Source organism: Mytilus edulis, chromosome 6, assembly GCF_963676685.1.
Source record: "Mytilus edulis chromosome 6, xbMytEdul2.2, whole genome shotgun sequence".
Classification (NCBI taxonomy): domain Eukaryota; kingdom Metazoa; phylum Mollusca; class Bivalvia; order Mytilida; family Mytilidae; genus Mytilus; species Mytilus edulis.
The window spans coordinates 66,892,720-66,915,292 of NC_092349.1; the positions used below are offsets into that span (position 1 = coordinate 66,892,720).

General features: G+C 34.1%; 1 protein-coding gene across 1 annotated transcript in view; it reads right to left on the bottom strand.

Moving 5' to 3' along the window:
* LOC139526555 (uncharacterized) overlaps positions 1-22,573 on the bottom strand; it is a 55,278-nt gene that overhangs the window by 17,312 nt on the left and 15,393 nt on the right. The window contains exons 3-4 of the mRNA XM_071321715.1: positions 22,387-22,517; positions 6,044-6,140 (exon numbers count right to left, since the gene is read on the bottom strand). Coding sequence (XP_071177816.1) covers positions 6,044-6,140; positions 22,387-22,517 — 228 coding nt within the window. The remainder of the gene's footprint in view (positions 1-6,043; positions 6,141-22,386; positions 22,518-22,573) is intronic.

Consider the following 22,573-nt stretch of genomic DNA (forward strand, 5'->3'; position numbering starts at 1 on the left):
TGGGCTCTCAAAAAAAAGAGCTTTCGGTGGGCATGTGTTACCTTTCCACGTCAGTTTTAATCTAGCGGCGTACTACAGTACATGATATATAAGGCATGAAGATGTTATTGTTACAGATCAGCTAAATTATCTATAGTAAAGGATCCTACAAGTTAATGTAAGATACAGTCACAGAAAATAATTATATTCATAAGTACGTCTGAGTCAGTGACAACCCTACAACAGATGTATCCATCGGATCGCCATCAATGATGGTGATACATGGCTGTGTACATAATGTATATACAACTCGTCTAAACATCAACCCAACAATGTTAGATCTGTAAATTTGCTTTCGCAAATTTTTGGTTCTTCCCTCGCCGGGATTCGAACCCATGCTACTGTGATATCGTGACACCAAATCGCCTGCACTGCAGCCGTCCCGCTAGACCACACGACCACCTGGGCTCTCAAAAAAAAGAGCTTTCGGTGGGCATGTGTTACCTTTCCACGTCAGTTTTAATCTAGCGGCGTACTACAGTACATGATATATAAGGCATGAAGATGTTATTGTTACAGATCAGCTAAATTATCTATAGTAAAGGATCCTACAAGTTAATGTAAGATACAGTCACAGAAAATAATTATATTCATAAGTACGTCTATATATATATATATATATGATAATAACTTGACAGTTTTCATATTAGACCCCTTATCAGCCCTAGGACATGACATTATTCCGAGAGTTGACAGGCTCCAGGGATGATTTTGACCATGGGCTGATAAGGGGTATGATAAAGTAACTTTCTAAATTATGTTTGTAACTTTTAAAAAAAATATCATTTATTTGATAATTATTAAAATACTTTTTTTTTATTATTGTTATTTTACACAAAATACTTTCAAGTATTTAAATAATTGTTTTGTACACTACTTTGTGATGTTTTTCACTGAAAACGTAGCATTGAGGTGTATTTTTCCGGAATTTACCGAGTATAACCGGAATGCCATGCGATAACGTTACGAAAAGGCATGTGATAACAGTCGAAGCATGTGATAAACTTTTCATATCAGCCCGCTAAGCACCAATTGAAAAAATATGGAATTTACGTTAATTTAATGCTTTTATCAGACAGTAATAATCATGTGTTATTTGGTTCAAGAGGGTTGTCTTACCTCATATACATTTCTAGGAATATGATTGATTAACAGCGTTCTCGTGGAGACCGTGCATATTTGATATTAGATTAGTAGGAAGGCGGGGCTTATTTCATACACGGTTAGTGGTTGTGTTACGTCCCTTTATATTCCATATTAGTTAAAAGTGAGGCGAGGCTTATTTCATACACGATTAGTAGTGGTGTTACTTCCCTTTACACAAACAAAACGGTACTGAGAAAAAATCTTAAAAGTTTCAACAGACGAAGAAAATGATGATTAAGATGGAAATAAATTCATAAAACACATTTAAACCTAACAAGTTGTTATTGTTGACATCTTTTCTTGTAGGATGAATGGAAGTAGCTAGTTTCTTAATGCTAACAGTATCAAAGTCTTGCTCATTTTAATAGGTCACTAGTCTACATTTCACATGTAAAGTTAGTCGGTAAGATACATTCGTTAGATAGTGTGCTAGTGACGTAACTCGATATATATGGGGTTAGTAAACTCCATATGGGGATTCGAACTTTTCCGGAAGCGTGGTGGTTAACTCGCTACTGACATGAATTGTACTTGAATGTATTCACAAATTGTCACTCTCAAGTTTACAAAAGATATTTGTGTATGGTGCAGAGAAAATGAGTCAAACACTTCAGTATAATTTTTTTTGAAACTTTTTCTTTTCTTTTGCCATTTTACAGCCATTTGCTCAAAATGTAATAGACAAAAAATGAAATATTGAAAACAGTACAAACTTTCACTTGATAAACAACATTCTGTATAAAGTCAAATCACAAAAATACTAAACTCCGAGGACAATTCAAAACGGAAAGGTTTTTGGAATTTTATAGATTCCGCAAATGGTTTATATCACTACGCGAGTAAAATAATTTTGTCGTTCAAAGTATTTTCAAAATTATAAAAGAACAATAACATAATGGCATTATAATAGAACTCTTTCATAATGGCATTATGATAGAACAATAACATAATGACGAGATCTTAAAAAGTACAGAACCACGTCATAAGTATGTTATCCAATAAAAACACCAACTCAGTTCATAAAAATTCTGAAAAACTCATGTATTACTTAATTTTTTACGTTGTGTATCTATATAATGCATATATGATAAGTCTAAAAGAGTACATCACCAAATAATAATAAAATCATGAACAAATGTTTGATATTTCAGATAACTAATATCCTTTATCTGACAGTAAGATGTAGACAGTTAAGCAACACCTTAATCTTATCTTGATATGGTAGTCAAACTGAAACAATAATCTTGATCACTATAAAATACGCTGGTAAATATTTTTAGGATTTTTTTTTTACCAGCGTTCATTGGCCAATGAACATTGCAAAAAAATTAACGGTACAAATTTTCTTGCACCAGATGCGCATTTCGACAATACATGTCTCTTCAGTGAACAGCAAAATTTAATAACACAAACAATTCGTATTTTCATGCCAGTACCGAAGTACTGGCTACTGGGCTGGTGATACCCTCGGGGACTAATAGTCAACCAACAGAGGCATCGACCCAGTGGTAGTAATAAAATTAACGGTACAAATGTTCTTGCACAAGATGCGCATTTCGACAATACATGTCTCTTCAGTGATGCACGTGGTCAAAATATTTGAAATCCAAAGCTTATATAAAAGATGAAGAGCTATAATTCAAAAGGTCAAAAAAGTATAGCCAAATCCGTGAAAGGAATCAGAGCTTTGCATAAGGGAGATACATTCCTTAATTTATAATAATTTCTATCATTTTGTAACAGCAAATTTGAAAACAGTAAAAACTATTTTTTTAGTGCCTTGGTTTTCTTTAGTATCTCATCGATATCGTAGATGCTGGGATGGTCATGCTGGCGTTTTTTGTTGTGCCATCCTTCTTGGTGGCTGGTGGAACAGGTTCGTTCTGTGTAGTAGTGGTTCCATGAAAATCAGAGCTTTGCATAAGGGAGATACATTCCTTAATTTATAATAATTTCTATCATTTTGTAACAGCAAATTTGAAAACAGTAAAAACTTTTTTTTTTTAGTGCCTTGGTTTTCTTTAGTATCTCATCGATATCGTAGATGCTGGGATGGTCATGCTGGCGTTTTTTGTTGTGCCATCCTTCTTGGTGGCTGGTGGAACAGGTTCGTTCTGTGTAGTAGTGGTTCCATGAAAAGTCGTATTCTTCAAATGATGTTGTAGCAGGTACATGTATGTTGTCAGCTTCAACAATGTCTTCTAAAGTTTAAAGCCAAACTTCATCAACAAGGTGGGGTCGAGTGATGTCTTCCTTTTTATTTATAAAAACAACTGCAGTCCACATTTCTGTGCCTTTCGCCAAATACACAAAGTAAAGTGGTAGAAGCATGGTTCCCCTGAGTACACTGTCCGTGCTGCGTTGTTGGTTGCTTTCTCGTCGTCAATAAAAAATGTTTCTGCTTGAAATTGTAACTGATGTTGTTGTGTCAAATGTAAAGCTTGCATCGCCTACTGAACTGTTGCATTTATATTCTATTTGTTTGAATTAATTTGTGATCTTATATATTTACGGAGTAGGTCTGGTAAGGGCGGATGTTGGTCTCAAACTTCAGGTTCATCAGATAAAAGATTTCGGACACTTTGTTAAAACTTAAGTGTCTTCTTCAGTCGATTCAATTAGTTTATGAGAAAGATTTGAACTGATTTAGTCATTAAAGACAATCAATTCAAGCTTAAATATGAAAAGTTAATCAAATATGCCATTATAGTATGTCACTTTTCAGATGTTGTTTTGTCAAAAATTTAAGTTGACGCATCCGTTTTCACTCTCATTTTGTATATATGTTATGTATTATCATCAATTGCAACTCACTCACATTTAAATATTAGGAATTAACACAAATGCTGCCACTTCTATTTAAGACAAAAACCATCTAAAATTAACTCAAATGTTAAAATTGTGAAGATTTCAGTAAATTAGCATGAGTTAATGATGCTAGTACCCGGACCGTGTGCATTGTATTGTCAAAAATAGCCTATATTGATGTAACAGAAATATTATACTTTCCAAAAAATACAACTAACTCATGATGTAAACTTAAATTTTTTGTAAAAATGCTATATTTTTTGGCCAAAAAGGGGTCTTACTGAACCTATATATATATATATAGCTCAGGTGGCCGTGTGGTCTAGCGGGACGGCTGCAGTGCAGGCGATTTGGTGTCACGATATCACAGTAGCATGGGTTCGAATCCCGGCGAGGGAAGAACCAAAAATTGCGAAAGCAAATTTACAGATCTAACATTGTTGGGTTGATGTTTAGACGAGTTGTATATATATATATATATACTCCTTTCAGAATAGTATATATTTATTAGATTTTTTTTTTAAATAAGTTGAATAAATAAAAAGAAATTTAAATGACATTTATTCTAATCTTCAGTTTCATTATTTTACTTATTTCAAAATGAAATAACAAGTAAAACAATATATTGTTGAGATATTGTAAAAACGATAAATATATCATGTATATCATGTATATCTATTATATAGTCATTTTATAAAATTTACTGTTTGGAAAACTATGTATTTTTCTTTATAATAATGATGTTTTGTTGTTTTTGTCCCAGGCGGATAACCCTGGCCTCACAACTTTTTGGAACTTTTGGTCCTTGGCGATCTTCATCTTTGTAGTTGTTATGGCTATCAAACGTTTTACATCTGAGCATAGTTTTGTATGGACGTAGCGCGCGTCTGGCGTATAAAATAATGTTGAACCTGTTACCTTTGATGGCTATTATTCGTTTGTTTCTTTGTCCTATATTTTCTCTCATTTATCTGTTTATTTATTGTAGCCCTGTCGTGTAATGTTGTCATTTTAATGTTATAATTAACACTGCCATTAAACCGGTAGGTTTGGCATGCCCCAAAACCAGGTTCAAACCACCATCTTTTCATAAAATGCCCTGTACCAAGTCAGGAAAACGGCCATTGTTACATTATAGTTCGTTTCTGTATGTGTTACATTTCGGTGTTGTGTCTCTGGTGTGTCGTTCTCTTATATTTTATACGTTTCCCTCAATTTTAGTTTGTAACCAGGATTTGTTTTTTCTCTATCGATTTATGAATTTTGAACAGCGGTATACTACTGTTGCCTTTATTTTGTACACATATTTTTCTATTTTGTTTGTCTTTGTCAAGTTCAATACATTTGCTGCTGTTAAAACCCATTATATAACAAGTATAAAATATTTTTGCACATTTTTCATGATTTAATAGGAGAGTATTGGCACTTTTATAAAATCTTATAAGTACAATAAAGGTAAAAAAATAAGACTGTAATTCAGAAATAAACTATAATTGTTATAACAACAATTTCCCCTATGTTTACATATGCTTGTAATTAAAAGTTGGCAAACCAGGATGACACCGCCTTTGTGTGGTGACAACTGTACATTATAAACTGTCCATCATATTTCTTATGATTAAGAAATACTAAACGATATACTATGTATAAAGTGCTTATAAAACCAATCTAACGATGTTAGATAGATTTGATTATTTAATTCCTCCCGGGGCGGTGATGGAACCTACATATATTATAGCTGTGATGTAAATTAAGACCAGAAGTCTGCTAAGATTCTTGTCCATTATTTCATATTGGAATAAGTGTGGCTGATGACAGGGTATAATTTCTATGAAAACACACAATGAAAATACATATATCTACAAAATTATTAACATTCGTAATGTGGAAACACGCTGAAATGCAATGATGCATATAAGGTTTCAAGTAAGAAAAAATATGAGCATAGTAGGGTACAGGAAATTATAAAGTTACGAGACAAAGACTGTGAAATAATTAAGACACACCTCGATGTTCTAAGAAAGCAAAAAATGTAATATACCAATTATACCTAGCCAAAATTCTGTATTCAGGTTTCCAAAGCCATTTTCATACTCCGTCCAAACACGATCGAAATCTGTTTTTCCATTTATCCTACGCTGAAAAACCTGCAAAGATAATGGAAGGTTTATATCGAATAATATTTATATTATTCAATGTTCTATCGATCGTATTTCTCTCAAAATATTCAGAAATCTATAAATTAAGGAGATATGTTGCAAACATTGCATCATTCCCATCAACTCTTATTTACAAAGGAATGTATCTCCCTCGTGCATAGCCCTTATATAGAATCACCGGACTCGTGCTAGTTAGTCACATTTGCTCTTGTAAAATGTTTCAATTAATTTTAGATAGAGAACTGTATCCCCTAAATGCATAAGTCTTATTCATTGTTCTGGTTTGACGTTCATCTATTCCTTTCGAGACTTTTTTGTCGGAATAGGAAGCTGATGCACTACATTTGCTGCAATTATCCACAACTAGGTCGATAAATTTGAAGGGTGATTGTCATGCAGTCCATAAAGGTACAAGAAGCCCAGTAGCCTGATCAAATGACATGTAATAACCCCCAGTATGCCAGAAAATTATGAAAAATCACAAATGTTGTCCAATTGCAAAGTCTGAATTTTGAAATCTTTATATGTTTTCGAAACTTAGATATCATTTATATAAATGAAAACAACAAATACTTGCATACCATAGACTGTGTTGTCTATTCTTAGCAACAGTCCCATCTGCAAAATGCCCTTAAGGGAACACGATTTGGGGGACTATTTATCGGATTTGTTATCACATAAGCAACACGACGGATGCCACATGTGGAGCAGGATCTGCTTACCCTTCAGGAGAACCTGAAATCACCCTTAGTTTTTTGGGGGGTTGGTGTTGTTTATTCTTTAGTTTTCTATGTTGTGTCATGTGTGCTGTTTTTTGTTTGTCTTTTTCATTTTTAGCCACGACGTTGTCAGTTTGTTTTCGATTTATGAGTTTGACTGTGCCTTTGGTATCTTTCGTCCCTCTTTTATCGTCTTACGGAATCAAACAAATTGTGTGGCGGCTACAAGCATATTTCATATCGAATTGTGTACATCCTGCTACAAGCATGACATTTGGCATAGACCTTCCTCAACAATTTCTCTTTTATTTCAGATAGGGAGGCATTTGAAAAAACATGTCTCACTTCCGGTAAAATCCAAATTGGCGGATATCATACTTAATTGAGCCCTATATCGATGGTTTTTATCATGCTACTAACATAATATTTGGTCCAACCTTTGTTATATAATACTTTTGAATATATGACATAGATTAGATGTCTTCAAACAACCCTACTTCCGGTAAATTCCGACATGGCGGACATAGTACTAGCATAAGCTTATTTTTAGGGAGGGTAATTGAAATGTGTTTAAATGTATTGCTACTATCATTTCATTGTGCAGGATCCTTTTTTTTGTGTTTCTCATGGATACAATGTATAACACATATCTTTGTAAAAACCTTACTTCCGGTAATATTCAAAATGGTGGACATAGAAAACCACTCATTTTATTCTGTAGTAAATTAAAAAAAACACTTCCGGTGAACGAAAAAGAAAATATGGCGTCAATTTCAAAAATGAGTTCTCAATCCATATCTTTGATTTAAAGTTTTAGATAGATCGATTAAAACAAAATAAAATTACTTAAGTACTAAAACAATTTCCAAATTACTACTATATTTGGCTAAAAATACATGTTTATTCATAGTCACCACAACATGCAAACAAAGCAGTGCACGGGGGACCCGATTTTCCAAATATCACAACAACCGCGATATCCTCTGTATCTTTATCTGTATGAATACGTTGTCGATACCAATTCTGTCTTTAATATAACGGTTTGAGAGAGCGCTGCCGATTTATTGACGAGGCGTAAGAGCGGATGTGACGCTCTCTACGCTTGATGCGCGCACTACAGTGTCGTCTAGCTAGCTGATTCGACGCGATCACTGTCTTTACAAAGAATGAGTTTGAGTATTGTGGTGTTTTGATTCGTGGAATGTCAAAAAACTTAGAGTGATTCTTCACTTGCTTTTCCACAATATTTGTTGAGTGATATTCTTCGAACTTCTTGGCAGTTATGTTTCTCTTAGGACGTGCTTTTTCGAGAAATTCGTCTGGTTCAGTAGCGGGAATCAGCCCCTAAACCACTTTGTACATACATATCAACTTCTACACTGTTCGTCTTCAATTGTCTAGAGGTCTTGTAGTTTCAGTTGGGCAAGCATATTGGAGACACACCCGTCCTCTCTTGACGTTGTATACTTTCTAGCTTATCTATGTTTGTTACCGTGTAGGGGTCCCATACTATGACTCAATATTCCATCGTTGATCTGACGAGCGAGATGTAGGCTGTTTTTTTTTTAAATCTTGGGGCAATTTTTCAAGTTTCTACTTTGAAAGCCTAATTTGTTAGTCTTGTATTATTTTAAATTTTAGTTTCTTGTGTACAATTTGGAGTTTAGTATGGTGTTCATTATCACTGAACTAGTATATATTTGTTTAGGGGCCAGCTGAAGGAAGCCTCCGGCTGCGACAATTTCTCGTTACATTGAGGACCTGTTGGTGATCTTCTGCTGTTGTATGCCCTATGGTCGGGTTGTTGTCTCTTTGGCACATTCCCAATTTCAATTCTCAATTTCAATGTTAAATATGCTTTCTTTGCCACGTTTAATATGTGGGTGGTCCATTTGAGGCCTAGATACGGGTTATGCTTGACTTGTTGTAGTATGTGTCCATTTAAACTGTAGATTTTATGGCTTTTTTTTCTGATGCTGAGGATGTAGCATTTTTTTGGCATTGAACAGCATTCCCCAGTACATCCATAATGTACAAACTTCTGACAAAATGATGAGGCCTTAGAAAGAGTTATTTAAAACTGATCCTCGTTGTCCCTTCGCCATCCATTAGCGCCTGAACTGGGTAGCATAAGAGCCAATTCCAAGTTCGTCCCCCTAAACACCTGCCTTAGTATATTGCACGTTTTACATGCTGGAAAAGACTAAACCAAGTTGAGGGAATACCCTCAATTGGTCTTTTCTTTTGCGCAAATAGTTATTTTCTTGATTCGTTAACCATGTTACATGTAATAACCCCATCTGATAAGTTTATGTGATCTTACAATTATACCTCGGTGATTTAGGCTGATCAATTATCATTCTTTATGTTAAAGTAACATCTTCAAATGCCAGCAATATCTCTCACGCAGTTTTTCAAGCAATCAGAGAACCATATTACAACCGGTAAAGACATGGTTCACAATAAATGTGTGTAATCACTCATTGCCAGGTGCATTTGAAAGGTCATAGATATATATTTATCCAAAGCTTTTTGCCTTCCCAAACACAATCCATAGCACGTCGACCCATGTCATGGAATAGCGAAACAGTAATGACAGCATCAACAGTAACGACTATTCGAATCATGACCCGTGCAAGTTTGTGTTTCATTACATCAGACACATGCATCATGATTATATTGTCAGCCTCTTAATGTGAACATGGTGATAAACTTGAAATACATCACGAGGTAGATAAGATAGAATATCCTGCGCATTTGTTATAAGAAGCAAGAGCTATATTTAGGGGAAAGGGAATACACAGACGAATCCAGAGTCAAAACAAAATCCTCAAAATTGGCAATGTTTGCTGAGAGATGACGACAATAAGAAAGCACTTTTAAGTTTTCATTCGCAACAGCTTGCTCAATAGATTTTGAGGAAAAGGTAGTTGTAGCAACAATTGCTCAAAAATCGGTGTTGTGTTAGTGTAACTCACACGTAAACTAAACACAATTGCATTCCCATTGATAAAACTCAATGTTTACATGTAGTTTAAATGATGTTTTATCTACACACAGTCGATAGTCAATGTAGGCCTTGTGTAGGTTAAGTGTACACAAAACTAGGCATTTAGGACATTAGTTTTACCGTGTATATATTTAAGGAGGAAACTATTTTTGAGTAAAATTGATATTTTTGATAATTATTAGTATAGTTCTTTACAGAAATTGCTGTCTAAATTTTACAGTTTTTTTTGGTTTTTTTAAATAACGTACTTCATTAACCCCTGATCAAGACTCAAAGCAGCATCATTGCCGAACCCATAAGGCAGCTACCAATTGATTTTCGGGGGGAGGCTATTATTATTGTTGAGTATAAAACATAAAGGCAAGGGGGTGGGGTGGTGAGCTATGGATTTTGTTTTGGAAACAAAAAATGTTTCCAGTTTTTGGCCCTGAAAAAAAAAAATTGTTTGTTTCACCCTCAGCTGCCACTATTTATAATGCTAAAATTGATTTTGACTTGTCACCAAAATTTGTCCTGAAAAAAATCTATAGCTCACGTCCCCTGTCCTCCGCTCCCCCTCCCCTCCTGTATATGTACCTCAGACTACGGCAAAGTTCTTGACCTTAGGTGGTAAGAATGAAAGCTATTATCCATATCTTCCACTCGTATCAATTCCTGAGTGGGAAAGTGCACCTGAAGACTTCATTGGTCATCCAAAGTCTGAGGTACATATACAGTAATGGCAATGGGGTCATTTTTCCGATTTCTGTACAGTTCCCTACGGCAAAGTTTTTTCCCACACCTAGTGGGATTGAAACCTTGTCCAGGCTCTTTTATTCATAGAAATGCCCGGGTGGGAAAGTGCAAAGGAAGCTGACAACCACATACCCAATTTGTCATATTTGCCCATTACGGGTGGTGGCAGCGGTCGCTGCAATAATATGTATTATTTCATTACATTTTGCATAGGTGATTTAAGAGAGGCAGCTACATATATGATAAATAAATATATTTGAGCATCAGTTCCAAATATTTGCTAGCTAGTCCCCCCCCCTTTCCACCACCCAACCAACCCCTTCTCTCTCTCTCTCTTTCAAAATCCTAAATCTGCACCTGCTTTGTGAAATAGAAGATTTTGTAGCAATCAAGTCAAACCTTCAGCGGAGGTATCACACACCATGTTTTATTTTAACTTTTATAACATTTATTTACGCTTGTTTGTCCTTGTTGTGCTAGCATTTTTGGTTTGCAAGTCACATGAAACTTTTATTTTCCAAAATCGTCGTGCTGGTCACTGAAGTCAAGACCACCCAAAAAGGTGTACTTTAATAGGTCCATACTTTGTACTTTTAAACTTATATCATTATTTAAAAACCTGTTTCATGGAATGTGGCATTGCCTGCAGTAATATAATATACATTATGTATATAATTGATAAGTATAAGAATACGAGGAGACTGTAAGTGGATTTTTTTTATAAAATTTCCATATGGTTACATTGAAACATCAGAAGGAACAGAATCCTTATTTCGAATACAGACGTTTTATGATATTTAACTATTGATTTAAAACAACTTGAATTATATGAAATCAATTCTTTAACATGTTTTGTTTATACAAATGCCTAGAAGTTTAGTTCATCAGGTGGGATGCACGCGTGCCTGCAGTTGAAGCATAACTACCAGAGAGACGACGTGGAAGGAAGAGCTGCATAATTTTGCTCACGTTCAAGCACTTTTTTTGCTAAGCAAGTCCATTTGCCAATGCCATTTCAAGGACAACATCACATGTAAGGGCCTTGAGGACCAGCATTAAACGTACAAGTGTCACTTGCATATTCATTGACGTATCTCTACTTCTTTATCAAAATTTTGTCAGTCATATTGACATGCCCCTAAATTTGATAAACTATGATAACACCACCGGTTTACTTGTCAATTCGTCTTACAAAAATAGCAAAGTCAGATCCATTCAAAATATTAAGTCCTAGACCGATGTCTTTACTAATTATAGGAAGATGTTTTTGCAACAATTTCCAAATTTAACTATTGAGGTCATTTCTATAAGGTAAACAGGTCTGTTTTTTAGAAAATCTAACGTTATGATCAGCAATTTAGGAAAAGAATTGCAAACATTTTTAATATCTTGGTCTTCTATTGATGGTATTTTATGGTACACTGTCACAGTGAATGAGGATTAAAAACAAAAGAATTCAACAAAAGAGTATATTAACGCCGCCTTACTCTATATGTGACTGTGTCAAGTCAGGAGCCAATAATTCAGTGCATTGTAACGATGTCGTTTGCTGCTGTACATCATATTTATTTCTTGTTCATTGTTTGATGCATAAATCAGGCCGTTAATTTTCTCGTTTAAATTGTTTTACATTTAATCGTTTCGGAACCTTTTAGAGCTGACTATGTGGTATGGGTTTTGATCATTGTTGAAGGCTGTACGGTGAGCTATAGTTCTAAAATTAAATGCTATAAGGTCTCTGGTGAATAGTTGTCTCATTGGCAATCATACCACATTTTATTTTAAGATGTAATCGAACATGCTGGGATTATAACTTTATGGGTGCATGCTATTGCCAGAATTGTTTTATACCCATTCATGTTTAGAATGCAGATAAACACACATATTCGATTTCTGTTCTCGGCACTTTCCAACTGAAAACACGAGAACACATCAAATTACAGTGAGAACTGTTTGATGTTTTTCACCTAGGAAATAACCAACATATTTATATTTTCAAATAACAGATAACTCGACTCAAGGATTTAGTAGCCTTTGAAACAGATTTCACTGTTAAGAATGATTGTAGCACAAATATTTAACAATCATTTACTTTTATTTTCAGAATTTTTCGTTTAATAAAAATAAATGGAAGTATGGTGTCTTGGCGTTTAGCAATGTTACAGAGTTAAATAAGCTCTTTTCGTAACAAATTTGAGAGATTCAAAGTTTGGCATTATTCAACAGATGCACATTCAGCCACCATTCTGGGGAAATTTAGGAACATTTAAATTTTAAACAAGAAGCAGCAGTTCTGCATTTCAAATTACGTGTCTCGTCACAGCGTAGCCAAAACTTTTTATAATATATTTCTTTTAGGTATAAGATAAACATATTATTTTGCATCTGGTATAATGCATCATACCTGGAGTACCTAGTATACAATAGTTTCAACGACCAATCAGGATTTGCCATACACATAGTTCTGGATGAAAATGAATTATTTAGATCCATGTTTTTCATTATGTTTTTTTGAGAATCCGAAAAATTGCAATTAATAGAAATTCTCAGCATGGCATCAACAGAGTTGATGTAAAAAAAAAGGTCAAAAGGTTTGATTTACAACATTAACAGTAATAAGTTTATTCAACAAAATATTTGACCAGTTTATATGTTATTTAACTTTCTCTCAATCAGATACGAGACAAATGGACCCTATTTCTGTCCTTTTAACAAACCGGTGTAACAAGTAATTCATTTTAAAGTACCATTTAAGACCATATAATTTATTGGTTGTAATTTAAATGCGTACAACAAGCATTTGTTTCGAATAGATAGAGCAACACATGTTGCATTTGATAATTATACTGACTTAGGTCGGTAGAAACCTGCGTCCCTTAAACGTTATATAAAAACTGAGCTAACAAAATAAATTATATTTTCAGTTGCTCGTCCTAATGAAATATTAATAGTTAGTTTTTCAATAATCTGCCATGCTCTTGGTAACTCAGAGAACAGTCAATCGGGCAATAATGTCGATCTCTTTAAATGTACAATAAAATTCTGCGCTGGGCAGGCAAGTCTGATATGATATTGGATAATTTTGTTGGTATGTAAGGCAAAATAGTGTCCTGGGAAATTGTGTCCACATGGACACTATTTCCTAGAATTTAGGTATTCAATAATGTCCATTGCCATTGATTATTGTCCCCTAAATGGACAGATTGTAATAGCGATAGCTATGAAATAGTGTCCACTTGACTACAGAATGTTATGAAATAGAGGACATTATTTCATGGTGGACATTATTAAATTCTACTATTATTAACAAATTGTGTCCTCCAAGGGAAGTAGTACAATGGTCATTATAATGTTTTGTTATGCTTGAATTTTCAGGGCTGTAACTAGCCTCTTCAAATAGTGAGGCAAAATATATCGCCGAGCGGAGCGATGGGGAAATTTTTTGGCGAGGGACAGGGGGCCGCTCAAGGCCCCCAGAAGCTCTGAGAAAAATAACGCAAAATCGTGCATCCTGAGTGTTTCCCGGACTCTTTCTGACATTGAAACGCAATTAATTTTTAGCTTTTTTTCGACAATTTTCTGAACTGAAAGCAAACACATAGATTCATTGTAACTTAAGACTTTAAGGTTTTATGGACAACATTAAAAGACCGATTTATAGGACAAAGCAAAATTCGTAATTCTCATAATCATAAAAACCGGATTTGTCTGTCTGTTTTAGTCTTGTTTTGTGCTTAGACTTTGGTGATATTTTTATGACTAGATTGAAATATAGTGACAGTGTAGTATTATGCTTTAAATACTAGTACTGCTTAAGTCGACACTAGGGACCATCTTGACCCTGTTTTACGGCATTAATGATTATTTTATTGTTAAAGACCCTCCAGCAACTTTGACAAAATGATTGATCATTAGTAATTTTTTATGCATTGACTTTGTGTGCGATAAGGATTCGTTCACATTTACTCCATATTTCTTTATTTTCTGTAAAAGGGTCTGAACATGACTTAATGCAAGTTTAACACATCAATGGAAATGGTCATATGGCAATACAATATTTCTTTTTTTTCAAATTATTTGATACCGGGAAATTGGTGACCTTATTTTAACTTAAACCATGTCAGCTATCTAGTTTTATCAACCAAAAGGAGCCAGGTGTGAATTCTTAGATATCAAATTCAATTTTCCATGCAGAAACGACCATTTTTTTCTGTGTCTTGTATATTCTTAAAATATTTTCTCGCATAATATCTGGACATCGGTGGGCATGCAACATTGCAAAACCACACGTTTACAAATGAAAATCAACACGCAGACTATTGTCATAAAGTAGGACAATAAATGAGCAAAAGACAAACACGGGGCACAGAAGTTCAAACAATAGACCATCAACTCTGAAAACTAAAAGTAAAAAAGAAAAATAGATGACGAAAAACATGCAGAGGTGACACCAGAGAGTGAAGAGAACTTGCTTCTTGTTAGACACTTTCCGTGAAAACAATTTGATAAAAAGACAATCTTTTGTTTAATTTTTTTTTTTTTTTTTAATTTCAAACATGAGGCATTTTCCTCATTTGCCTCAATGTAGTTACGGCCCTGATTTTAATAAAATAAGAAAGTTTAATTAGAAATTGATTAATATAAACAAAATAAAAAATGGATGGAAAGGAATACAGAAAAATTTACAACTATATAAGTTATAAGAAATATCCTTATAATACAAATCTAAATAAAAGAAGAACATAGCTATAAGAAGGAAATGTGAAAAGTTTAAAATTAAATTTGAAGAACTGTACTATATGTACCATGACAAGAAGGCAAAAGAAAATGTGGAAAAACTAGCGGTACACTGTGACAAGCTAGATGCTGTTTTATGCATATGTCATGATGAAAGTGGATATACATATGTTGTGTACAAGTTCTCATTTTGTACTTATTATAATTTGTACAAAAATATTGTACAAATTGTAATTTGTATTTTGACTTTGTACAAATTATAATTTGTACAAAACGTGCCTGTACAAATTACAAATTACAATTTGTACACAATTTGACCAAAATTCACTTATAACTTGTACAACAGTTTTAAATATGAATTTTTGGTGAAAAATGCATTGATTCACACGATAGAACTGTAATTAACTGACCACACACTAAACCGTATTAACAAAATACACCGTTTTTACACAACTACTAAAGGCAGATTGATCTTCGAAATATTTAAAAGAAAAAAAAGTAAACAAACAGGATTTTTTTCAAATTTTTAATACATCAACTACTTTTTCTTTAAAAAAAATCATTCAATGGTACTGTTTGATTAGTTCTTATCGTTATTTTGAGGAACTTGTTTTATTCATAAACTTTGCAAAAACGATTATATTTGATAAGTTTGATATTTTGTTTTGTGAAAGATCGTGTACAGCATTTTGATGATTGTGAAAAGGATCTCAAAAGATTTGTTGCCACTTATTCGTTATTTCATAAAGTCATGAAAACAATCAAATCTTTCTTTAAACAAGTGATAATTTAAATTTGTAATTGGTACATCAAAAGATTGGATTTAGTTGAATAATTCCACTTCACTTTTGTTTGTGAAAAGATTGATGGTTCAATGCCGTTGGGTCTGATGATTTTATAATACTACACCAACTAGTTTTCTTATACAATAAAAGTCCGTCTGTCTGTTCTGCATAAGTTTTATGATGTTTTTAAAGTTTAGATTGTCTCAACTGATTTCTGTTAAGTTTTATGCACAGTCATAGATTTGAGAGTCAAAAGATGGTTTGCAATACCTGATTCCATAAATCACTAGATCACCTGCCCTAACTAATGATAAAGAACTAGGATTGAATTGTGTAACCTATGTGTCCTGTGTTACAGGTCATTTAATAGAAATTCAATAATGTGTATCAATGCTTTTTGCACCAAAATCCATATGATAAATTATTGTACAAGTTATAAGTGAATTTTTGCCCATTTTTGTACAAATTGTAATTTGTACAAGTACTTTTTGTACAAATTACAATTTGTACAAAGTCAAAGTACAAATTATAATTTGTACAATATTTTTGTACAAAATGATAACTTGCATACAACATATATATATTATAAGAACATCAGCATGGTATGAATGCCAATGACATAACTGAAGTATTTCCTGTCAAAGTAACAAAATTAGTGTATTAAAAATTAGAAAGTATAATAGAGTAGAATACAGTCAGTAATATAAATTAGCAATGAATGTTATTTAATCATATATATAAAAAAAAGTCCAGGAGGACACAAATGTCATGTGAAAAAATGTACAGGTGGACATCTTATCACTGAAGTATAGTATTTAATTATGTCCACTTTCAGGGACACTTTTTCATACCTGAGGACATTTTTTCATAGAAAAATGTGTCCAGGACACATATAAATAAGTAAATATTGTCCCGAGACCGTATTTACTAGGAAATAATGTCCGGTGGACACTTTTTTATTGGGGACATTATTAAATCCTACAGGTACAGTTTAAAACCTATACATCTTGTGCAACAAAATTCTTCACTATTGCATTGTGCCGGGAATGATATTGGATCGTTACCGTGTGATGCCCTTAAATTTAAAAAGCAATTTCATCTAATATGCTTCCAAAATGTTCACTTGTATGGTTATGCATTATTACTCAAGGTGCATGGTGTTACTAAAAAATGACCATACCATGGGAGTTAAACGGAGAATGATTGAGGTCTTAGGCTAACATACTATAAGATGGCGGCTATTCGATTATGTATCATGATTTTGACGAGTCTTATATTTTGACGACGGAATAATCCAACTTTTTCAGTACAGACTTGTTCTGAATGCTGTATTACATGCATCAAATGTGAATATATGGCCAATATTTCCAATACGGACTGGCAATGATGTGGAAAAAGGGCCAATATTTCCAATACGAACAGGCAATGAATCCTGAATTACATGCACAATATATGTTTACATGTAATTCAGGATTCATTGCCAGTTCGTATTAGAAATATTGGACCGAGCTGAAAAGCAATATAGATCACGTGATTTATATGACCAGGACGACGTCACCAGTATGAAAAATGCCGTTTTGGTAGTAATAGGGCTGTTTTAATCGTATCATTTAATAATCATGTTTATTAAAAAAACATTCATCAATAGATTTACTTATAAAGCATTCACTTTTTTTTAAATTTAAACAAGTGCAAATGCCAGCTATTAGATATAGGAAGATGTGGTGTGAGTGCCAATGAGACAACTCTCCATACAAATAACAATTTAAAAAGTAAACCATTATAGGTTAAAGTACGGCCTTCAACACGGAGCCTTGGCTCACACCGAACAACAAGCTATAAAGGGCCCCAAAATTACTAGTGTAAAACCATTCAAACGGGAAAACCAACGGTCTAATCTATATAAACAAAACGAGAAACGAGAAACATTGCTCACTAATGATACCCCCGCCCAAATATGCATTTGGTATATTTAAACAATGTTTTTATGTATTGATGAGTGATGAATCTGAAAACGCATCACACGGTCTCGCTGATTCATATAGACCGTGAAATAAAATTTCAGAAATCCTTGTAAAGAAGTTCCTTAGAAAAAATTGACGAAAAGTTCCAACTTGGATGTCATGTGAAAAATTGTGTAAGTGTTCGATGAACAAAAGTTGTTAAGTGATGAATCTGAAAACGCATACCACGGTATAGCTGACTTATATAAACCTTGGGCCTTAAACCAAATTTCAGAATTCCTTATGATGTAGTTCCTGAGAAAGGTGCGACGAAAAACATTCATCAGACGGGTGGACAGACTGACGGATAGACGGACGGACAGAGGTAAACTAATATTCCATCGCTTTTTTGTAAAGCGGGGGTATAAAAACCAAACATAATTTAAATTGACATTAAAAAACAAAACAACAATATATAGTCGGTAGTGAAATGGTGTTGCTGTAAAAATGATAAAAACAACGTTTAATTATTCTGATTGTTTGAAAAGTTGTTAAAACTGATATGACTTGAAATGCCATGTGTAAATTTTGTGGCGGATTATCATTCTTTACTTAAAGTTCGAATGAATATTTTGGCGTAATTTACTTAATTTTACACAGACTGTGGATATCCTAGCTTCTACTTGTGAAATATTGCTACCGCCATTCAGTACATCTGCTTTGGATCACACAGCTTGATACAATGATAAGTTCAATCGTCGTTAAGATTTTACTTTGACTGACAAATATTTTGTTGTGAGGTGTATGTTGTTGTTGTTGGAATTTGATTAAATGTTGCCATGACAATTCATTACCCAAACAAAATTAGCAAATCGGCCATCAGTGATATCAGTTCGTATAAATTTTGATATTATTTTATAAAAGGATATATTCAAAAACCAAACTTTACGACAAAGAGATGATTTCAGCTTTCCAATTGTGAAGTTTCAATTTCTAAGTAGCAACATTCCATCAGCACCTGCCTACGGGGTATATATCTCCCAATTGATACGATATTTGCATTTCCTATCATGATTTTCTTGATAGAGGGTTGCTGCTCACAAGGAAGCCTTTAAACCAAGAGTTCCAAATGGTGAAGTTGAAATCATCCCTTCGTTAATTTTACGGACGCCATCACGAGTTAGTTGACCGTTATTGAATAACCGTTTCACAAATGATTTCCGATATGTTCCTTACGTCGTAACTACAATCCCCTGCCGTTTCAGGAATGTGACCTACCGAATTAGACTATTTATCGGATTTGCTACCACATAAGCAACACGACGGGTGACACATGTGGATCAGGATCTGCTTACCCTTCCGGAGCACCTGAGATCACCCCTAGTTTTGGTGGGGTCCGTATTGCTTATTCTTTAGATTTCTATGTTGTATCATGTGTACTATTGTTTGTCGGTTTATCTTTTTCATTTTTAGCCATAACGTTGTCAGATTATTTTTGATTTATGAGTTTGACTGTCTCTCTGGTATCTTTCGTCCCTCTTCAATGATAACCCGTTATCCCTTAAAATTTTATAAATATTTTGCAAAGAAATCATAATCAAGGAAAACGAATTGATATGCGTAAACCCCAGTCACAACAGATCGTACGATTTTTTGTCTTGGAAGATCTATACATTAATTGTCGTGGCACTGTCGTGCAAAATGTCAAAAAAAATGTGTCGAATGTTCACATCAGCTATGACATGTCCACGATAGTTCCACGATGGGTACACGACAGAAACAAAAATTGTAATAATACTGTCGTAAGTCGGTCGCGCGACAGTCGTACGACAATCATGAGTTGTTTGGGACTATTTTTGCAGGTGTTTATGTCATGGGATGCGCGTGTCACTGTCGTGCCACTGTCGTATGACTGTCTTACAACTGTCGCACATCAGTCGTGGGTCACTCGCACGTTTGACTCCGGGACTACAAGTATATATAGAAGGCCCGACTTATTGCAAGTCATTTGCAATTTGCTTACAATATAGTTCGGTCCAAGTAAACGACGTTTTTCGTTTTAGTTTATATCATAATTGTTCAGCGAATTTAAACCAGGATGCTCCCGAGAAATAAATGGGTGATATTTTGCTCTTGTTGGAGTCCGGCAAGGCGCATTTTCAGCAGGCCCAAACGTAATCGTTCTGATGGAAAAGCCATCCTCCTTAAACAGCAGACGGTATGTTTTTTCAAACATTCATTCCCGCCAAATTGTATTCTTCTAAATAAAACGAAAAGATTTTGCACGACAAACGTACCACTCGTACGACAGACAATCAATGTTGTGCGAGCATCGTACGAAATTTGGTATTCGTGAGACAATCGTGCGACTGTATCACGAATGTATTGCGACAGTCTTGAGATTGTCGTACGACAGTCGTACGATTGTTTTTTTTTTCTTAAAATGGTTGATGTTGGTACCCACGACAATGTGTTAATCACACGACAGTCGCACGATTGTGGTAAGACACACTCACGACAGCCACAAGACAGTGACACGATAAAAAAATCGTAGAGCAAAAAAGGTGCATGTTAAATTTTCGTCCCACGACACACGACAGCGCCACGATGCTTAAAATATCGTGCGACTGTCGTACAACGGTCACAGATAACCCACGATTTGACCAAATTTCTTGTCGTGGCGCTGCATAGATGTGTCGTGGGTTCGTTGTGAGCAGGGCTTAAGTCGCAATGTCACAAGACATTTAAAAGAAAATACAAATAGATCATAGATTATAGTTTTTTCCGAAATAAAAACTTAAATATTTATCAGAATACAGATGTATATGGCACATTTCCGTCACAAAATATCACAGTTTTTGCAATTCATGATGAACGTTTTTACTCTTTTGTTTAAAAAAAAAATAATTGCATGGATGATTAATAACAGAATTATAAGATGGCGGACCGTTATGGTTACAAATATTCCTTTAACCATGTAACTGGTGTTATTTATTAAACTTGTATCGATAAATTATTCCTTCCCTAGCATGCATAGTTTTAAAAATAATTTTTGTGTTGCACTCAGATTGCTGTATATGGATTAGTGTGCGTATAAGACAAACCTGATATATATATTAATCATATACTTAGCATTGATATGATAGCTTTTGCATATGTGTAATGAGCGGAAGTACACAAGCCATAATTTCCCATCCGGGCTGATAACCCATATCAGGGGCGTCTGTGCAAAAAACCATAACAGTGCTTCTCGTGCAAGTTACTTCCGGTGTTTCTGGTATCGATTGTTTACTTTTTCATTGTGACGTCAGATATTTTTTATGACGATGTCAAAATTTACGGGAACTTTTGTGGGGATAGTTTAATACTTGCTAACACATGCCATTGACAATTAAGAATCCTTTTATAGTACAACAAACATGGAGTAATAATGATCATAAAACTCATTCAAATTTTCAATGTTTCAAAATGCCTCTATAGGAAATATTACCATACATATATATGGAGGTAGTGATGCTGTTGGACAATTATAGTATATTTGATTCATAATTTAACTTCTTTATAAATATTTTGACTGTTTAAGTGATTACATTTGTTTATTTGCCTTACATAAAACTATTGTCGGAAGTATATGATAAAGCGATTAATACATGGCCTTTTCCATATCAACCTGGGTATCATCCCTCGACCCATATCAGCACCTCGACTCCGTCTCGGGCTGATATGGGGGTCTCGGGATGATACCCAGGCTGATATGGAAAAGGCCATGTATTAATCTCTATATTAACATTTACAATAATAATCCGTTGTCACTTTTATAAGAATTATTCATAGAAATCATGATCATAGAAAATTGATTTAATATACGTAAGTCCCAATGTGAAAAAGAGTTAATCAATTATAATTTAAAAATAGTAGTTAATGATTTAGAGCAAAATCAGTATATTAAAAGTATCGGTAAGTCCATGACAAGTTATATACTATGAAATTTAGAGCGAGGGGCTTGCCTTTATCTCCCTTCACAAGGTTGTATGGTACATACATTTTATTCGTTTCTTTACAAATAAATAGCATGTGTGATAAATTACCACAATTATAAGATAGCGTTGTACTCTGATCAAGTAATTAAAGACTATATTTGATATTCATTTTTTTGAATGACAGAAACTTTTTGGTATGTGCTAAATGCATTGGAAATGTCATGCCAATACAAGATTCATTCATATATACTTATAGTTATTTATGAAATTTTTGTGAATATGAAAATATATTATAATGCAAGATACTTAAGCTGTAAAAGTTTACCGTCCAGTGACCACCATCAGTGTCCATGTCGCAATAAACTTTAAAGCCAGAACCACTATCCGGAAAGATCTTATAAACACCGCTCTTGTGAATCTTTTTGTCTAATCCAGAACAATCCTTTGGTAGTAATTCTACAGAGTTTGGGAGAGAAAAAAAACCAAGTTTATTTATAATGTAAAAACAAATC